This window comes from Lygodium microphyllum, chromosome 8 (assembly GCF_053477565.2).
Source record: "Lygodium microphyllum isolate KBCC chromosome 8, Lygodium_microphyllum_v1.1.10, whole genome shotgun sequence".
In the NCBI taxonomy this organism is placed as follows: Eukaryota; Viridiplantae; Streptophyta; class Polypodiopsida; order Schizaeales; family Lygodiaceae; genus Lygodium; species Lygodium microphyllum.
Window position 1 is genome coordinate 112858662 of NC_141142.1, and position 18551 is coordinate 112877212.

The 18551-nt window shown below is 41.4% G+C and overlaps 1 protein-coding gene across 2 annotated transcripts; it reads left to right on the forward strand.

Annotated features, from left to right (window-relative positions):
* The first annotated feature begins 5839 nt into the window (after nucleotides 1-5839).
* On the forward strand, nucleotides 5840-12198 carry LOC148032752 (recQ-mediated instability-like protein). Of its 2 annotated transcripts, none has more exons than XM_087683423.1 (4): nucleotides 5840-6061; nucleotides 6144-6252; nucleotides 11456-11514; nucleotides 11973-12198. In XM_087683423.1, exons 1-4 carry the CDS (start codon nucleotides 5930-5932, stop codon nucleotides 12006-12008), a joined length of 336 nt encoding a protein of 111 aa, XP_087539549.1. In that variant the 5' UTR covers nucleotides 5840-5929; the 3' UTR covers nucleotides 12009-12198. The 2 variants fall into 2 exon arrangements, with proteins under 2 accessions (XP_087539549.1, XP_087539548.1); XM_087683422.1 differs by having other exon boundaries at nucleotides 5857-6061; nucleotides 11803-12198.
* The last annotated feature ends 6353 nt before the right edge of the window (nucleotides 12199-18551 follow it).

Sequence of the window (18551 nt, forward strand, 5' to 3'; positions counted from 1 at the left end):
CGGATAGATACGTTCTTTTTAAGCTTAAACTTCAAAAGATGTGCCTCAGATGCTAACTTGTATGTTTATAGGGATGGTGAAAAGTCTGTAGTGATTGTCTTATATGTGGACGACCTTCTTATTACAGGTGACTATATGAAGATATGATCAACCAAAATCGAAAGGCTTTGAGTTCTGAGTTTGAAATGACAGACTTGGGCTTGCTGCACTAGTGTTTGGGAATTGAAGTTTGGCAAGAGCTAGGAAAGATCTTCATCTCTCAGAAGAAGTATGCATGGGAGATCTTGAAGGCATTTGGCATGACCGAGTGTAAGGAGATAGCTACGCCTATGGAGGTGAATGCAAAGTTATCTGTTGAGGATACATCAGCACTGGCAAACATTGGGAGGTACAGGAAGATGGTCGGCAGTCTGATCTACTTATGTAATACTAGACCAGATATCAGTTTTGCTGTTGGTGTTTTGAGCAGGTTCTCAAACAAACCTCATGAGAGTCATTGGAAGGCTGGGATGCGGGTGCTCAGATACTTGAAGGAAACTCTTGACTATGGTATCACATACAGTTCCGGAACTTCTCTTGTGGGGAATTGTGACTCAGATTGGGCAAGAGACAGTGATTCCAAGAAGTCAGTTTCTGGTTATTGTTTCTCTTTGGGTTCAAGAATTTTTCTCTTGGATTAGTAAGAAGCAGCCAACAGTGGCATTGTCTTCTACCGAAGCAGAGTACAAGGCAGCTTGTTTTGCTGCATGTGAAGCAGTATGGTTGAGAAGGATCCTATGGCATATGGAAGTGCAGGATGAAGAACCAACTGTGCTGAGATGTGACAATCAGAGTTGCATCGCCATTGCCAAAAATCCAGTGTTTCATGCACGCACCAAACATATAGAGATCCAGTATCACTATGTGCGTGATTTGATGGAGGATGGGATAGTGGAACTGGTCTACTGTCCAACAGAGGAGAATGGAGTGGATATCTTCACCAAAGCACTTACGAAGGATCTGCTTCAAGTTCATCTTCAAAGACTCGGCATTGGGCCGAGGAGATAGTTCACCTATGGGTCGACATTGAGGGGGGGGGGTGTTAGATATGCTCAATGCCCCACCCACACAAGGTGCCATCAATGATCCATGGTGCTCAAAGTTGTAAGGCTCCCATTATGAGGAGAAGCCGAATGTGAGCCCGGACATTGGTTGAGTCCTGACTTGTATATTAGATGAGGTCTATGTGATCGGATGGTAAAAAGGTGACCATTGTGGGTCTAAACTTTGGGTTGGATAGAGTAGTTAAGGTGGTAGCAACTCAAGGCACATTGCATCGAGTTGCGAGGTAAGGGAGTTAAAAGGGGCCCCTATTTTGGGGTCCGGGGGCCGTAGAAGCGGCCCCTGGCTGGGGGGGTCCTAGGGGGGCCAACGGCCCCCCTTGCAGGGGTTCGAGGGCAGTGCCCCCGGCCCGACAATAAAGGGAATATTCCCTGGCCGACTAGTGGAGGCTCATATGGTAGGTTGGTCATGCCAACCTAATCGCCTTCACAAGCTATAAAAGCTAAACTCCTTCACAGGCATCGATCATCTATCTTTCACCCAGTCTGAGTTGTTCCAACACACTTCCACATTAGCAATTTCTCCCACAATAGCTTTATCTAATCCCTTAACAAAGTACGAACATTCTAAATCCAAAGAAGGCCTATCTTCTTCATTCAACCTGTTTAATAGGTTCTTAAATTTTTGTGCATAATCTTGCACTAGCATTGTCTTCTGCTTGATTCACTTAAGCTTCTTTAACACATTTGTAGCTGTCTTATGTTTTCTAAATTGACGTAAGAAAGCAAAATTGCTGTAGTTTGACCTGATCCCCGAATATATTGTTGAACCTGCTAGCCACCCACCTTGTTTGAAATTGTGTAATATGACAGTCTGAGTCTTCTTTCTTCTTGCCTAAGAACTTAGATGCCCTAATCTTAGGACTAAGTGGTGGGTTGGGATTCATGACTCTCGACTTCTTCTTCTTTAATGGAGGCAAGGCATCAAAAGTAAGAGAATTCTTTGCAATAATCACTTATCTCCTTAACAAGACTACACTTCCTAACGCCAAATGCTGTAATCTCTCCACTGCATGGTTTGGAGGAGTTGAAAGATCTTGCAAATCAGGAACTCCATTTACTTCTTCAAGAGAGCTTGAAGGGGATTCGATAGATGTAGCAGGGGAATGATGCACAGTAGCGGTACCAGCAGAGGTACCCACATCCGAGAACTCCTCCCCAAAAATAACTCCTCTTCATCCAAGGTGTTAATTCCTCTTGCTTCACCACCGTCATTCCACAATAACCCCTACTCTTGTCCTACTAATAACTCTCTTAATTCTCTAGATTTGCTTTGGGTTAGAATAACATTTGATGGGTACGGTCTTTGACATACATGCAGAAAAGCAAAGTTAAACCTTTAAACTACATCATGTTGCTTCAAGCATTCGACCACTACTTCAAGAATCAACAAGAGTTTAGATTTCCATCATCAAAGAATATTATTTTGATTATGCTTTAATATCCAAAATAGAGAGCACTAGAAGAAGGGCTGTATCATCCTGGCTTTAATATTGCATAACTGCATCATACAAAGATGTTGCTTCGTACAGAAAGCCTGCTTCATGCAAGAAACTGCTTTATGCAGGAATTCTTTTCCATACAGAAAATTCAAATTTTTGACCTCAACCTTTACCATTTTGCATGGTGCTTTAACACAGAGAAACACGGAAGCAATGGTAGGATCGCCAAGGTGTTGCTGCCCTATCTATGAAAAATACATAACAAGACAGAAAATGCTTCATGGGGGAAAATGCCCAATTATGGTGTCCATTGCTGAAGGCTCCAATTTTAGAATGTTTCAATTGTCTAACACGTTTATAGTATCCATAAGCTCCAATAATTGAAGTTATTGAATATCTACTTGAATGTACCTATATATCACTAGTTGGATGATCTTAAAAATGCAATATTGTGATTATCTTAGCTAACAACTTCACAATATCCATGCTTGAAGGCTTTAACTTTTCAAGTTTTTTATTGTGCAATTGACCCCTTGATACTATATTGCACTAGTGGCTAAAAACTTCTTGATTATAAAAGCCCTACCACACCTAAGTCCATGTACTTAGGGTGGAGGGGTGGCAACATGAAAGCATTGTGTTAGCCATGGTCATGGTCTCACACTTTATGGATAATGTATTATGCCCTTAGCATGGTTTGACCTTAATTATGTTAGTCTTATGTGTGAGGCAGCCCCTATTTGCCTCATGAAGTGTAGTTTTGAGGCAGTTGTAAAACGTGACATGATGAGGTAGTTTGTGTGTCATTTTTGTTTATCTAATCATCCTGGATGTCCACATTTGATATATGATGGATTCGTATGATTATAAAGCGGATCTGGAAGTTGGTGCCATCATCTGTGGTGTTCTTGTTCTATTTGCAGCATGTTCTTTGTGATTTACTTCTCATTTTCTAATCATTAGTGCTGAAGTTTGTGTTTCTATGTCTCTATATGATTAGTTCTGAGTTTATATAAGTTCTTGATATGAGGGCTTAAGATCAATCATAATAATGCTAATTTAAACAAAGTGTTAGCTTAAGATAGTCACAAGAATGTTATTTTAAATAGAGTGTTAGCTTAAGATACCTATAAGAATGTTTGAAGGTGTTACCTTGCACATGAAGGTGTTGGTTTTAGATAGTCACAAGATGTTAATTTAAATAGAGTGCTAGCTTAATATAGTCTTGAGATAGTTAGAAGATGTTAACTTGCATAGTCAAAACCTTTAAATATTGGAGCCTTTAAGCATGGATACCATGAAAGTATTAGCTTTAGATAATCACAAGAATGCCAATGTAAATAAAGTATTATCTCAAGATAATCACAAGATTTCCCCAAAGCAATAGCCTATGAATTTGTTCTCTCTCTCCTAAAGTGCTTTTTACAGTGTTTAGTGTTTTCAATATTATTTTTTAATCATAGGGTTATGAGCTGTGCCATAGGGTCTTCATAAGTTAGACTACTGCATGGCTGCAAGCTTTTTTGGGCAGAGCCCCTCCTCTCCATGCCAAGTGTTGAGGCATGGCGAGGCTCTAAAACCTCTAGGGTTTGAACTCACACACCAATATATATATTTATATATGTATGTATGTATGTATGTATGTATGTATGTATGTATATATGTATGTATAAAGATATATATATGTAAGTGTGTGTGTGTGTATGTGTGTATATGTCAAGATAATCATAAGATTTCCCTAGAGCGATAGCCTATGTATGTATGCATGTATGTATGTATAGAGACATATGTATGTATGTATGTATGTATGTATGTATAGAGATATATGTGTGTGTGTGTGTATGTGTATGTATGTCAAGATAATCACAAGATTTCCCCAAAGCGATAGCTTATGAATCTCTCTTCTCTCTCTCTCTCTCTCTCTCTCTCTCTCTCTCTCTCTCTCCTAAAATGCTTTTTACAATGTTCATTGTTTTTCGATATTATTTTTTAATCATAGGGTTATGAGATGTGCCACAAGGTATTCACAAGTTAGAGCTACTGCATGGCTATACAAGCTTTTTCGGGCAGAGCCCCTCCTCCCGATGCCAAGTGTTTAGGCACGAGGGGGCTCTAAAACCTCTAGGGTTTGAACTCACGCACCAATATATATATACATACATACATATGTATGTATGCATGTATACATATATATGCACGCGCACGTGTGTGTGTGTGTGTGTGTGAAGATAATCACAAGATTTTCCCAAAGCGATAGCCTATGAATCTCTCTTCTCTCTCTCTCCTAAAATACTTTTTACAATGTTCATTATTTTTTAATATTATTTTTTAATCATAGGGTTATGAGCTGTGCCACAGAGTCTTCACAAGTTAGAGCTATTGCATGGCTGCAAGCTTTTCTGGGCAGAGCCCCTCCTCTCCATCCCAAGTGTTTAGGCATGGTGAGGCTTTAAAACCTCTAGGGTTTGAACTCACACACCAATATATATATATATATATATATATATATATATATATATATATATATATATATATATATATATATATATATATATATTGTAAGTTCAAGTTTCCCTTTGAGTCCTATCGAGGCAATTGATGTGGATATGTCCAATGTTGTGGTACTAGGAGCATCGATGTTTAGGGTTCTTTGGACATTCCCTTTTGAAATGACCTAACTTCTTGCAATAGAAACAACACGGAGCTTTTTCACTTGGGCTCACAAGATTCTTGGTTGTCCTTGGCAGGATTTTCTTCTTTAGACCAAATTGCCCTAATATCCTTTTAGTGGCCCGAAGTGGTCCTTTATTTTAGAGACTCTATTTCCAATTTGTCCTCTTCTTAGATTTGGACTGAGATCCATGGACAATCGGCTTTGCTTGTAATACTAAAGAATACTCCCAAGCTTCGATATTCTGGTAAGACCTAATCTATATTAGTTGAGAAGGAAACAACTTAAGAGAAATTCATTGCAAGTCATAACTGTCATTCCTTGCTAAAGTATCTCCGATCACTTGCAAGTTCTAGGCTCAAAATTGATGCAACTTATATTACACCTATATATACACACACACACACACACACACACATCTATACATCTATATATTACACCTATATACACACACACACACACATCTATATATCTATATATTACACCTATATACACACACACACACACACATCTATACAAAATTGATGCAACTCATATTACACCTATATATACACACACACACATCTATACAAAATTGATGCAACTCATATTACACCTACATACACACAGACACATCTATACATATATGTTTATGTATATGTATAGATGTATGTATGTATGTATAACTCTCCATGATTGTCTGGGTTCATGTTTCCTCGGGCATTTAGCACGTGGCCATGGATTACACCCTGCCTGCGTTGAAGCTGCTCGTGGCGCATCTTCTTCGCTTCGCCAGGCCAAGAGCTCTTCCAGGTTCTCCTCCCGTCATGGCGCTGGGCAACCTGGTGTTTCAGCGCGCTTGGTTGCAGGTGAGGTTAAAGAAACTGTAACTTCCCTGCCAGCTTTCACGTTGATAGGACATAAAAAGAAGATCTCTCTGGTTTTCATCAGGGTGTTCTGGTGGCAGGAACAGAAGCTGATCGCAAGGTGCTAGACGATGGAAGCGGCGTCTTGGAGCTCCTTCTCCCTAAGGAATTCCAGCAGAAGCCATGGAAAATTGGTAACTTCCCCAGCCTCTCTCAATCTGTGAGCTTTGGAAGCTACGCTAGGACTTTCCGGTTTAGATCAAGTTTGAGTCCTGGAGCTTTTATGCCCAGCCATTCCTCATGATAAAGAGCAAGAATTACTCATTGAAAAAGTGCTCCAAGGCGGAGGCTCAGCCAAACTTATGCAAAGATTTAGGGTAATCGGGCCCCTCTTTAAGTGCAGGCGGTGTATGCATTCTTATTCGATTGCATCCGTGTATTGGCCTCTCTACCCTATTCCTATGGTCAAAAGAAGGGTTTAGCCACCTTGCATGCCTGATTTTTTTACATAGGCTCTTCAACCTTTATTGGAAGTCCACCATGGCTCATATTAATTGTTGATTTAAGAAATACCCAGATTTGCACCTTTGGAACGTTGTCTAGTGGGACATTTGAATTGATTATACAAGATTTCAAGTTTAGTTCTTCAGTCAACTTACAAATATATTTGCCATGAGGCTAGAGGGACTTTGGTTCAAAGGTAATCTTGAATATTTGGTTTGATAATCTACCACTGATTCTTCCTCCAGGTCGAATGGGAATCTTTTGTAGTGGCCCAAGGAAGAAATGAAAAAAACTATAAAATCTATTGGTAGAGAAAACATAGAGTGTATGACCATGATTAAAATGCAATGAACTCAGATCAGAATGCAAAGCACAAAAAGAAGGAGAGGTAATTTATGACCGAATGAATGATGAAATGAACAAAATGAAGAAGGTATAGATGCGTGGGTGCCCAAGGAGTGTAGCTGTCCAACAACCATGGACTCTTACGGGAGTGGGCTGAGGGGGAGTGGTGGAGAGTGTCACCTTTTGTGTATGGTCCTGAGTGCAGCAAAGTCACCAAGAATGATGTCGATGAACTGCAAAACTGATGCAGAGGGCTGAAGATTGCGCAGGGCAGCAGGCCAGATGTTGAAATTCAGCAATATCTAGGGCTGGAATGACCAAACACACCAAAGTACGGCCTAGTGATAGTATTTATGTGAGGATGGATGATGTCGACTGCTGTCTAGAGCAGCAGAATGCTGGAAATGCAGGGCAGCAACAGATCAAAAGATGTCTTGCAGTTGATGGCAGCACCAAAAGACAAAAACATAGCTGAAGAAGTGCTGTGTATCAGGCTGGAAGCTGATGAAAGCAGGTGGATGAACACAGATGGTAGAAGGCCTCCAAGGGCTGGGTGGCAGTTGTGAAGGCCCACCAGCTGGTAGGTGGTAGCCAGGCAATAGGGGCAGAAATCTGGGTGATGGCATCAAGGTATGGAATAAGGAATGAGGGGATGAACGTGATGTGCATACTAGTCCCTGCTTATAGAACATGCTGGAGCTAGAAAAAGTATCAAGTGCTGTACATAAAAGCAAAAATGCATTTTTGGGGCAGTTTGAATAGCCATAAAAATGCAAGGGATATTAAAGAGAGTGAAGAGATAGCTCAACCCCTACACAGAAGGTCCAACGCCAAAGAGACCAAGGTTGTCCAAGGACTGGCAGGATTGTAGAGGCAGTGGATATCTTTTTTTGAGTTGCCCAAATGAATGAGGCTTAGTTTTTTTTAAAAAAGAAGTTTGTTTGTTTTGAGCTATCTTGTAGTTCATATAAAAAATAGACCCAAGTATACACAACCACAATCAATGGTGTTATTGTGAAGATATAGAAGAAGTAAAGGGTAGTGAATGTAGTGTAATTGCTGCATGGATTGTGGTAGCTGCTAAAGATCTTGAGCGAGCGATGGAGTGCTCATGAATGCTTTAGTGGATGAGGTTAAAAAGGGAATTGTGCTATATAGTGCATGGGTTTCTACCTTGGGGAGATGCTTACTCTTGTAAGTTTTCATCCCGTCCAAGGACCTAATGTATATAGACAATGGTAATGCAAAGGGGCAACGTTAAATGCAATAGGGGCATACTCATGGAGCGAGCTACCACTTGGACAGTGCCCTCATGGGGAAATTTTTCACTGGCCCAAGCGTCCCTTTACAATATGAATGATGTGATGATATTTAATGAGGTATGCAATGCAAAGGGAAATACGATAGGAAAGGGATTTTGATGTCGAAGACATTGTTGAAGACCTATATGCACCATGTAGAAAAAGCAACCCTCTCAAACCATGATGTTGATATGAAAGGAGGAGCAAATGATGGCTCACAGTGCTGAGACTTGATGAAGTAGTAGATGTAGAATATGTGGAGATATCCTAGGGCTCAGAAAAGAAAACATTGAGTGTACAACCACAATTGAAATGTAGAGAACTCAAATACAAGTGCAAATGCAAAATGCAAAATGCATAACGCAAAATGCAAATAGAGAAGAAAAATAACAATGGATGAATGTTGTAAATGAAGGAGAGTGTACAAGATGCTCAAGGGCAAAGTTGTCCAACAACAGATGGCTCTTGTGGGAGCAAGCTGAGGGAGTAGTTGATAATCACTAGTTGGAGTTGAGATGATGCTGAAAGTGGAGGGTGTAAAGAAATACTCTGACACAGAAATAAAAATAACAATTGTATGACAAAGCATAGACTGATAAAAGAACTCAATTAGGGTTAGGGTAACTCAAAGACAATGAACACAGAAAATAATTAAAGTGATATAACTGTTGAATATACAATGCTCATGCAACAAACATACTATGCAGTAAATGAATACTGAACCTCGAACTCCTGTATCTCAAGGATTAGGGCAGGGGTAATGAGCTAGAGAGTGTGTCGTACTTTGAATGGGAGAGTGTGTCGTACTTTGAATGGATTAGGGCAGGGGTAATGAGCTAGAGAGTGTGTCGTACTTTGAATGGATGTCGAACACCAGCAAACGCACCAGTGAGAAGCTGGATCTAATGCAGATGGCAATGAGGAGAGAGAAAGACTAAAAACGTAGGTTGCAAGAGAGAGAAAGACTAAAAACCGCAGGCTGCAGGAGAGAGACTAAAAACGCAAGCAGGACAGCTTGCAGAAGCTTGGTGACAGTTGGAGGAGAGAGAAAACTGCCAAACGCAGGTTGCAGATGACGTGGCAGGTAGTACGGTAGCAAGTCTATGCAGGAACAACAGTTGTTTGGCGAGGATCAGCTCCAAATTGCGAGGAGAGGGCTGGAAATCAGGCGCCAACTGATGTAGACAGCAATGGACAGCTTCGGCTGAGATGTCCTCTGCGAATAGGGTGTGGGCAGCAAGCTGAAACACTTGAAATTTGCAAAAACGAGATTAAGGATTGAATGGAGGGCAGCATGTACGTATTTATAGAAAGTTTGGGCCCTTCCAAGTGGGTTTGTGCTTATGGGACATAGAAACTCTCTAGGATCGCGTTTCTTTTACATAAACAAGGTTTCTTCATTAATTAAGTAAGTTTTGGGGCTGTTTAAGCAAAGCTAATGCATTTTTAGCTCAACAGAGGGATAGTAGGTTGGAGACCAAAACACAACAATCTCTAGGGTTGGAACTAGTAAATGTAGCAATGTAATCGCTTGAAGATGATGGTAGCTGATCATTGGAGGTTGTAAGCTGGGCAATAGTAGATGAAGGTGAAGTTGATGCTGGTTGGGGCCACATTGTAGTAAATGCAAGCTGCAACATGCACTAAAAGTGGTTGGACTGCAGGGTGGCTTGCCCAAACTATAAATGCAACTATTAGGAAGGGTAGAAACTGGTCACCAATAGCTGGAATCAGTTGAGATGGCAACAACGGATAGGGCACTAATGGTTATTAATGATGTGGCAGTAGTTGTGATGGATTGGACAACCATTGGAGGGAGAGCTGATGGGTTGAAACTTGCAAGATGAGGGATGTGGCTGAGTGGTGGGAAGCTTTGTATATCTATAGACTATAGACAAGTGGATCCTCTCAAATCAGGGTTTGGTTTATGGGACACAAACACTTGGAGAGAGAGGTCATTTAATGACACTTTGATAATAATCATGTTTGGGGTTGTTTTAAAGATTTAATGAGTTTACAATCCATTTTTAAGCTTAATACCCCCTCTTAGGCTCAAAATTGGAGCCAAAAAGGGATTGTGAGCATAGCTCAGCCAAGAATGTTGTAAAGCATCCCACCCCAAGGCAGCTAGTGCATTGGGCCAAGGGTGCATGTCGGCTGACCAAGGACCTACCAAGACTATAGAGGAGATGGTTATTTTACCTTGGGAGTCCAAAGGGTCACCCTAGAGAGGCCAAGGCATTGGATAGAGGGTGCTTAGAGGTCTACATGTGCCCGTGGGGAAAATAAAGGGATGGTTGGATCCAACCTCACAAAATAGAAGACCATCCCAATGACGGTTTATGTTGTTGGTGATGAGCGAAATGGTGAAGTATGAAAGTGTGATAAGATAGCGGCCGGTGGAAATAGCTCAGGATTTGCTTAGGGGTGCTTTGCATACTGAGATACATAGTGTAAAGAAATGCTTGTTTACTACAAATAACAAACATAAATTGTAATCATATGACAAAGCACAAACTGATAAAGAACACAGTTAGGGTTAAGGTAACTCAGAGATAGTGAACACTGAAGAAGATAATGAATGAATAATGAATTTTGAATATGTACAATGCTTAGTGCAGCAAACTGGGCCAGTGTTCACAGAATAGAATAGGCTTTCCTTCAGCTTCACCTTCAGCAAGCACATGGAGGGCATGGTCCTGGGATGAAGCTGAAGAGTTGCCAGAACCAGCAGCAGTTTGATGTTCCCTGCTTGCATTGTGGTATTCTGGACATTGGCATTCACCATGTGATGACCATATTTTGTAAGCTGTTAACCAAACTGGCATCTGGCAAGGGTTTGTGGGTCGGCAATTTTAACTTTGCATTCAGCTTGGTCTGGGGTTGTAGTCTGTCAACTCTTAACTTTGTACTTTGTTTGACTGTGACTTGCATCTATTCAACCTAGCTATCAAAGTTGCACCCCAATCCTCAGCTGTGTATCTCTGCGACAGGGTGCAGTGAGACTCTGCATTTGTGCCCAGCCACTAGGTAGTCTTTACACAATGAACAAAGACTTATTCAGCAAAGGAATGGAACCATGCATCTCTCTCTCTCTCTGTTTCTGTCTTTGTCTCTCTGGCTGTCTTTATCTTTGGGGGCTGCTTGCTTTCTTTTCTCCTTGGTTTATTCTTGGGGTTGGTGATTTGTGTGTGTAGAAGACTAAAGACTTTTGTCTCAAAATTAAAGCTTGTGCTTGATGGAACAGGGATGTATGTGCTCGTTGTGGGAGCTTATGTTATCAGCAATGGCAGACCCATCCTTAAGGTACTTCCGTTGTATACATCAAGAGAAATTGTGCATGAGTGAGTCCAAACTGGCAGATTATGAAGCTAGATACTTAAATATGCTACTGGCACTAATAATGGAATGCAAAGTAAAGTGTCTCAGTGTGCTGTTGTGTTTTGACATTTGGTCTGGAGAGGAGATAAAGCTTGTGATGAAAGCATAACCGTAAGTTCAACAGGAGAGTGATAATGTTTTAGTTTCCAGTGCCAAGTCTTGGGCGTAGGTAAATAACTTACGGAACCACTGGTGCTTCTTTGTTGTTTCCAGGTACACAAAATTGTTGATCTATCAATGTTCCCAGACAGAGAGGCAATGTGGAACCTTGAAGTGATTGAGGCTTTCAACTTGTTTTATTCATCATCAGTTCACTAATGAAAATGAAGGACTCTAAGCATTCTGAGCATGCTTTGGTTTGGATTGTTTATGCTCTTACTCAGATGACTATACTCCTGGTGGGTTGTGTGCCTTTATAAGAACAGAGAGCACATCTCTCAAAGACCATTGTAAGAACATGGACACTAGTCGACTTTGTTAACACATTAGTTTTCTTGACTGGTGCATATAAGCTGTCTTGCACTAGAGAGAAAAATCTGGCTCTGTTGGTTGAAATACCAACATTTTGATCAAGTGCTTTAAATTCATTGCCCCTTCCCTTTTCCCATCTATCCAGTATTGAAAGCAGGTATCTTTTTGTTTCTCCTGAGATAAGATACACATGTGAATGCAGATAGGGGCGCCTCTCCTCCAAATATTAGCCTTGAGAGTAGTTGTGTGGTCATTTTTACAGCTACTGAACTCTTTCTTCATTGATGTCTCCATTTATGTATATTGTATTCAGTTTGAGTAAATAAAGAAAGAGAGAGAGAGAGAGAGAGAGAGAGAGAGAGAGAGAGAGAGAGATTAATGTCTGCATAAGGCTAATGTGGCCTATGGGACAATCCAGAGTACACCCATATCTAGTGTCATCTCAACAGTGAAAGCCAAGATAATAGTAAAATAAATGGCCTATTAAACAATGCTGAAAATAGGACAATGCTAGAGTACAAGCATGCCTAGTGTTGTCTCATCAATATAATGGAAAAGAAAAAGAAGTCGTGTTTGGCACTACTATGTGTGGAATTGTGGTGGAGACTATGGGCTTAGCTGATCTCAAGATTTGTGAATGATGTCAACTATGATGTGATCCCTGATTGCTTGACTGATGTCATATTTCGAAATATCTTGGAACTGTTTAGATTATATATATATTTATATATGTTTGTGAGAGCTGTCATTCTTTTTGATGCAAATTGATAGATCGATGTTTGTAGTTGCAACAGTGATCTGGTTGTGTGTATTCTCAGATTATATTGGTAATAAATACATGTGAAAGTAAGAGGCAATGGAAGCAATAGGAAACAATAGTTGAACATTGAATGAAATGAACAAGGAGAAGCAAGAACACAACTCAGTGAATGGAGATATGGGCCATAGAATCCATATACAAAAGTGCCAAAGCATAAGAAAATTGAGTACAATCCATATGAGTATGGTTGACTATTGGAGTATCTCATTTCTCCCTTTGGAGAGACCAGAGGAGTACAATATATAGGCAAAGGGAGAAGCTAAGTTCTAATCAAGCCAGCTAGCTATAGGGCTGTCAAAAAGAGAGCATTTGGCCATAAGACATGCCATCTACATGACTAAGATGTTTACTCATGTTCTATAAATGTCTTCCATAGAAATGCCCAATACAAGCCCATAAAAGCCATGAAATGCCTAATGCTAATAGTAGAATGGTATGAAAAATGAATTTTACTAAGGTGAAATCTTACATAAGGTTGAGTGTAGTATAAGAAGGGTTTTTTCAAGGATGATGCCTGAGAAAGAGGTGGTTTGAGTGGTGACAATGATCCATATGTAGTTCCATCCATAAGTAATAATTCCACAAAGAAATTTAAGTCATGATGACGAAGTTAAGTTTGATACTTGCAAGCCAATCACGATTGTAGGACCAACAAGGAATTGTAGGTTATAGGCATCAACAACTTATCTTGATTACTCTCTCTCTCTCATTCTCTCTCTCTCTCTCATTGTTAACTCTAATATAAGACTGGAAAAAGAAAATGCAAAAATAGAGAATAATGTAGAAAAAGGCAGTTAGTCAAGGAATAAAAGAGGAAATGCCAAAAGCGCAAGGGCGATTGCAAAAGTTAAAACGAAGGTAAATGTGTATTTTATGATGCAAAGGTACCACTAAAAGTCGTAAAAGAGTGCTAGGCTCTCTCTTGTGTGAATTTAAAACATAGACAGGCATATGTGAAGGAATAAGGTAACTAGAAGAGAATAGGCAAAGAGGACTTTTGCAAGACACTCGATCATGTAAAAAGAGGATGGGTGCCCAAGGGATTGGGGGTTTGTATATAAACTCAAAAAGTAAATGAGAAGTTCATTCTTTGGTGTGTGGCTAAAGTGGTCTTTTTTTTTCTCTCTCCTTTTTGCTTACTTGTGTATGCTCGAGAGAGGGAGTGTGAGAGTGTGTGAGAGTGAGGAATTGTGGTGGAGAAGCTCTCCATTATTTCCTCTCTTCCTCTTTTATTCTCTTCTATTTTCGTCTTGCGCATGATTATGGATAATGGAGCTCAAAGGAGCAGGCTTGAGATTGCTTGAGCTCACATCTCAAATTGTGGAGCTATCGGCTTGCTTAAGGGAGGAGGCTACTCATTCAGGCATCAAGGTAAGCTCACTACACCCTCACTACACCCTCGTAGGATCGAAGGTGCATTGGCTAGGTGAGAGAACAATTTGTGCTCGCTTGAAATGCTTGAAGAAATAATTGGTATGTGGGTCTTAGTGGATGAGTGTGCGCTCTCACTTCATTTTGGTTCCATTGTCGGGATCAAACGATTCAAGCTTGAGCACTTGCACGTTTCAAATTGAGCGTTGAAGTAGGGTTTCATCCTTGAACTGATGCTTGATATAGGTAGGAGATTTGGGTTTTTGATCTTCAAAACAAGTATTTTGGATTTTTGATGAGTAGACAAATAGGATAAATCATTTCAGTATTTGGGTTTTGATTTTTGTTGCATTTAGAGTAGGATAGGATCAAGAAATTGAAGCGACTTGCTTTAGGGTTGCTATTGTAAAACAGGCCCAAACAGGGAAAAAATGGGAAAAAAGAGTGCTTGTATGTGTTAATGTTATAAAGGGAGAGATTAGAGAGGTCAAGGTTGAGCGGGACAAGGGCTTGAAACCCTAGAGAGCAAGGATGAAGCCCATTTTCACCTATAGTAGTGAGAGAGAGCTCGAGAGCTCGAGAGACCTAGAGCCCCAGTGGATTGATTGTCTTCCACAGGTGTTTTTCGCGCATACTAGGTATATACAAACATTGCTCTTGATCTATACTTGCATTCTGGAGATTCTTGTAGGCTTGTATGCCATAAATCGTTACGTAGGATCGATTTGTATTGTCACTGCCTTTGCACTGTCGAAATTGACCTCACGCAATAGAGTTTGATCATGGGAATCAGACCCTCGAACCTATTTAGCTTGTTCAATTGGATACTACCATCCAATTCTGAAAAATTGGACCAACTCGGACACTCGGACACATCTTGCCTGTCCAATTGGACACTCGACCCATCCAATTTTGGAGATCGGACCACTTCAATCAGAGGTAGAAATTGGATAACAGAATCGGATTCGGACTATCAACCATCGGCAACTCAGACCACCTATAGCGGGGGATGCAAAAATCAGACGAGGTAGAATTGAACCATCCTCACTCTGACGTCCGATTCTTAGGATCGGACACTGCAGAATCAAACATTGCAGAATCGGACAAAAAATTTAATAGTAGAAAAATTGACAAATCTAGCGCATCCCGAGTGAAGCAGAACACCTCCCACAACAAGGGAATCCTTTGAAAGCCTTACATGTGCAGTTGATCTTAGAAATCACAATTGGGTGGCTAGAAACGACCATGGATAGTCACGTAAGCTTTTAGCCCCTCTTAGAGCCGCAAATTGACATGCAGATCCCAGTAGACCTTGGCTGAGCTGAAAGACACATCACATAACCTAGAGACTAGTGAAAGCGGCTAGCAACCGAGCCTAAAGCTATATTCGGCCGAGAATATAGATGGGAGTGCAAAAGCTGCATTTATCATTTTGCACTATATCCCACATTTTTTGACACCTAAAGTGCACTTAAAAAAAGTGAAAGCTTGATTTCACATCATGAACGGAAAGAGCACTACGCACACACTGAGTGACTGTAAATTGAGGGCTGTCTGTAAATAAGAAGGAACCCACTCAAACTTAATAAGTAGAACGAACCCACCAATAAGAGACAACCCTCAGACCTAGATGGGTGATTGAGAACCCCACTTTGTAGGACCAATAAGAGACAACCCTCAGACCTAGATAGGTGATTGAGAACCCCAGTTTGTAGGACCAAGAGAGAGACTCGATGCAGAAAGCCAGACGCATAGAAGGATCGACACCATTGGAGGTGCAACACTGCTTGACTTAATCGACCTCATCGACTTGGTGGAGTAGGAGATTGCAAATATGGCAGAAACTAGTATGAACTACAGAAATAAAGAGCTCGACTTGGGAGATTTTCCAGTTGAAATCCAACAGATGGTGAATAAATACGATGCGTACACTAGGATGGAACACCATGGTAGGCCATCAGAGGACATCATAACAAACCTTGAAAAGGAGAGGAAACTAGCACAGAAAGTCTTGCAAAGCATAGGGGCATACAACCAGGAGCAACAAGCTAGGAAATTGCATCGGGACATAGAGATGTGGAAAGTCCAACAAGTGTTAGTCCTAGTGAATAGGAACCAAATAGGACTGAATGTAGAGAGAGAGATGTGGGAAGTCCAACGAGTGTTAGCCCTACCGAATAGGAACCAAACAGGACCGAACGCACAGAGAGAGAGAGAGAGAGAGAGAGAGAGAGAGAGAGAGAGAGAGAGAGAGTGCTAGAGGAACACCTAACGCTGAGCGTGTTTCTCACGAAGTGGCTCATAGACAATACATTGGCAAAACAAAGCGCAGTAGCACTAGCAACCTCATTACTTGCACAATTAGGAGTTACCTAGGGATCCAAGAGCCAATTGAAAACCCTTGTAGTTGCGAAGCAATTAGATACACACCAATTGGACAACAACCCTTATAGCTTCGTGGAGCAATTTGAGCAAGTTTGCGAGGCCAATCGCCTCACCGATCTCACTTAGCGCTAGCAAGATTTCGGCCTATGCCTAGGCAATAAAGGGTAGGACGTGGTATAAAAGCCTAGATGCTGCGAAGCACAACAACTTCAACAACCTCAAGAGTCTCTTCATTAATAGATTCTCTAAGGCTTGGTACTTGAATAATCCCATAGTGCGGTTGATGAACGTTAATTAGAAGGACAAAAAAGACATCAGGGACTACGTTACCCATGTGCGGAGTCTCTTTATGAGAATCCCAACTAACGAACGACCCACTGAGAGAGCGGTGTCCACAGTCTTTATCAATGGAATTCGTACCAAGGAACTCTATAAGGCCTTGGTAGGCAACTCTAGCTTGCAGAGAGATTCACTAACTAGGGTCTTCGAAGAGGCCATACGAGTGGATGACCAGCTCAAGGAGAGGAGTTCTAGGAGCTCAAATCAAGAAGAGGCCAACTCTAGAACCTTAGAAAGGGCGACTGCATCTAGCGAATGATTAGTTCCAAGCACTTAGAACAAGGGAAAAAGCATTGACCAATGTCAAGAGCTAGCGGAGATTAAAATGGACCTAGCAAGACTACAAGAGATGATGAGAAGATCAATGCATCCACATGTCCAATGCATGTATTGTGGCAGAAACCACATTCTGGTTGAGTGTTAGGACCCTAGGTCTCAACCTTGCATCAATTGCGATAGGTTTGGTCATGATGCCATGTATTGCAGGCTACCAAGGAGACTTCCATACTTGTAGCCTTATAACCAGCCATACCTAGGGAATAGGCCTCTGAATTTCTTGGGGAAAGGAGCCCCATTGGCTCTTCCACCACCGAACGACGTGAAACCAGCCATTCCAGGATGGATATCAATCCCATAGGCATACCTAGGCTACCTGGACCTTTTGTAACCCGTCCATCGAGTGATACTCTAGTCCGCTACATGGAGGAGCCGAATGATGAGGAGCCTTATGTGAACCCTTACATCTCGTATGAGGAAGAGGGCAATCCAGTTCTCATGGACTATCAACCAATGCCGGTGATGGCGTTAGGAAGAGGAAGAGCCAGAGGCTTAAGAAGGAAAACCCAAGAGACGATTTTGTGTTGGACTTGTGGTCACCCATGACACATCTCTTTGCGCTGCCTCAAGAGGGAGCAAGCCAATTGAGATAAGGCTGACCTCAGATATGTGCAAAGTGTGGAATCACTCACCTCTCTGTTGATTTTCCCAGTAGACATACACCATCCTCTAGTTTGGAAATCGTACCTTCAGTACCATTGGGGCTGTTCGGAGTCTAGACACTCGACAGAGAGGCCACACCCATCCCATTGCATGTTATGACCTGATCATAGACGAAGCAAGCCGACATATCACTACCAAGGCCCATGAACCTAAATGCAGCCTCGATAGGAAAGAAGAGCCGTAGGCGAATGAATAAGAAAACAGATGCGAATGTCACACTTAAAATCGAGAGTGCAACGACACTACATGTTGGAAAGAAAGTCACAGACGCAGAGGCATAGACATCTGCTCCAAAGATTGCTAAGAAAGGGAGTGCTAAGGTAGGGGATTACCCCAATTCGATGCGCCAACTTGAAGCCATAGAAAAGGTCAAGGAGTGGACGAGAGAAGCCCATGAACACCTAAAAGATGTTGAGCCCATCTTGGAGGATGAGATTAATGACCTCTCTAGTATAAGCACACTAGTCTCTCCCACCTGACCAAGATATGCATTTGTAGCTCAAGTAGTGCCACATAGACGACAGAGCTTGAACGCCATGGGCTAGCAAACTAGTTAAGGCCATTGGCCAAGAAGCGC

Excerpts from the sequence above, each read along its gene's own strand:
- LOC148032752 (XM_087683422.1), top strand. The coding sequence starts at position 5,930 with ATGGATTACACCCTGCCTGCGTTGAAGCTGCTCGTGGCGCATCTTCTT. Across the intron at positions 6,253-11,455 it reads GCAGAAGCCATGGAAAATTG|GGATGTATGTGCTCGTTGTG; the intron begins GTAACTTCCCCA and ends TTGATGGAACAG. Across the intron at positions 11,515-11,802 it reads ATGGCAGACCCATCCTTAAG|GTACACAAAATTGTTGATCT; the intron begins GTACTTCCGTTG and ends TGTTGTTTCCAG.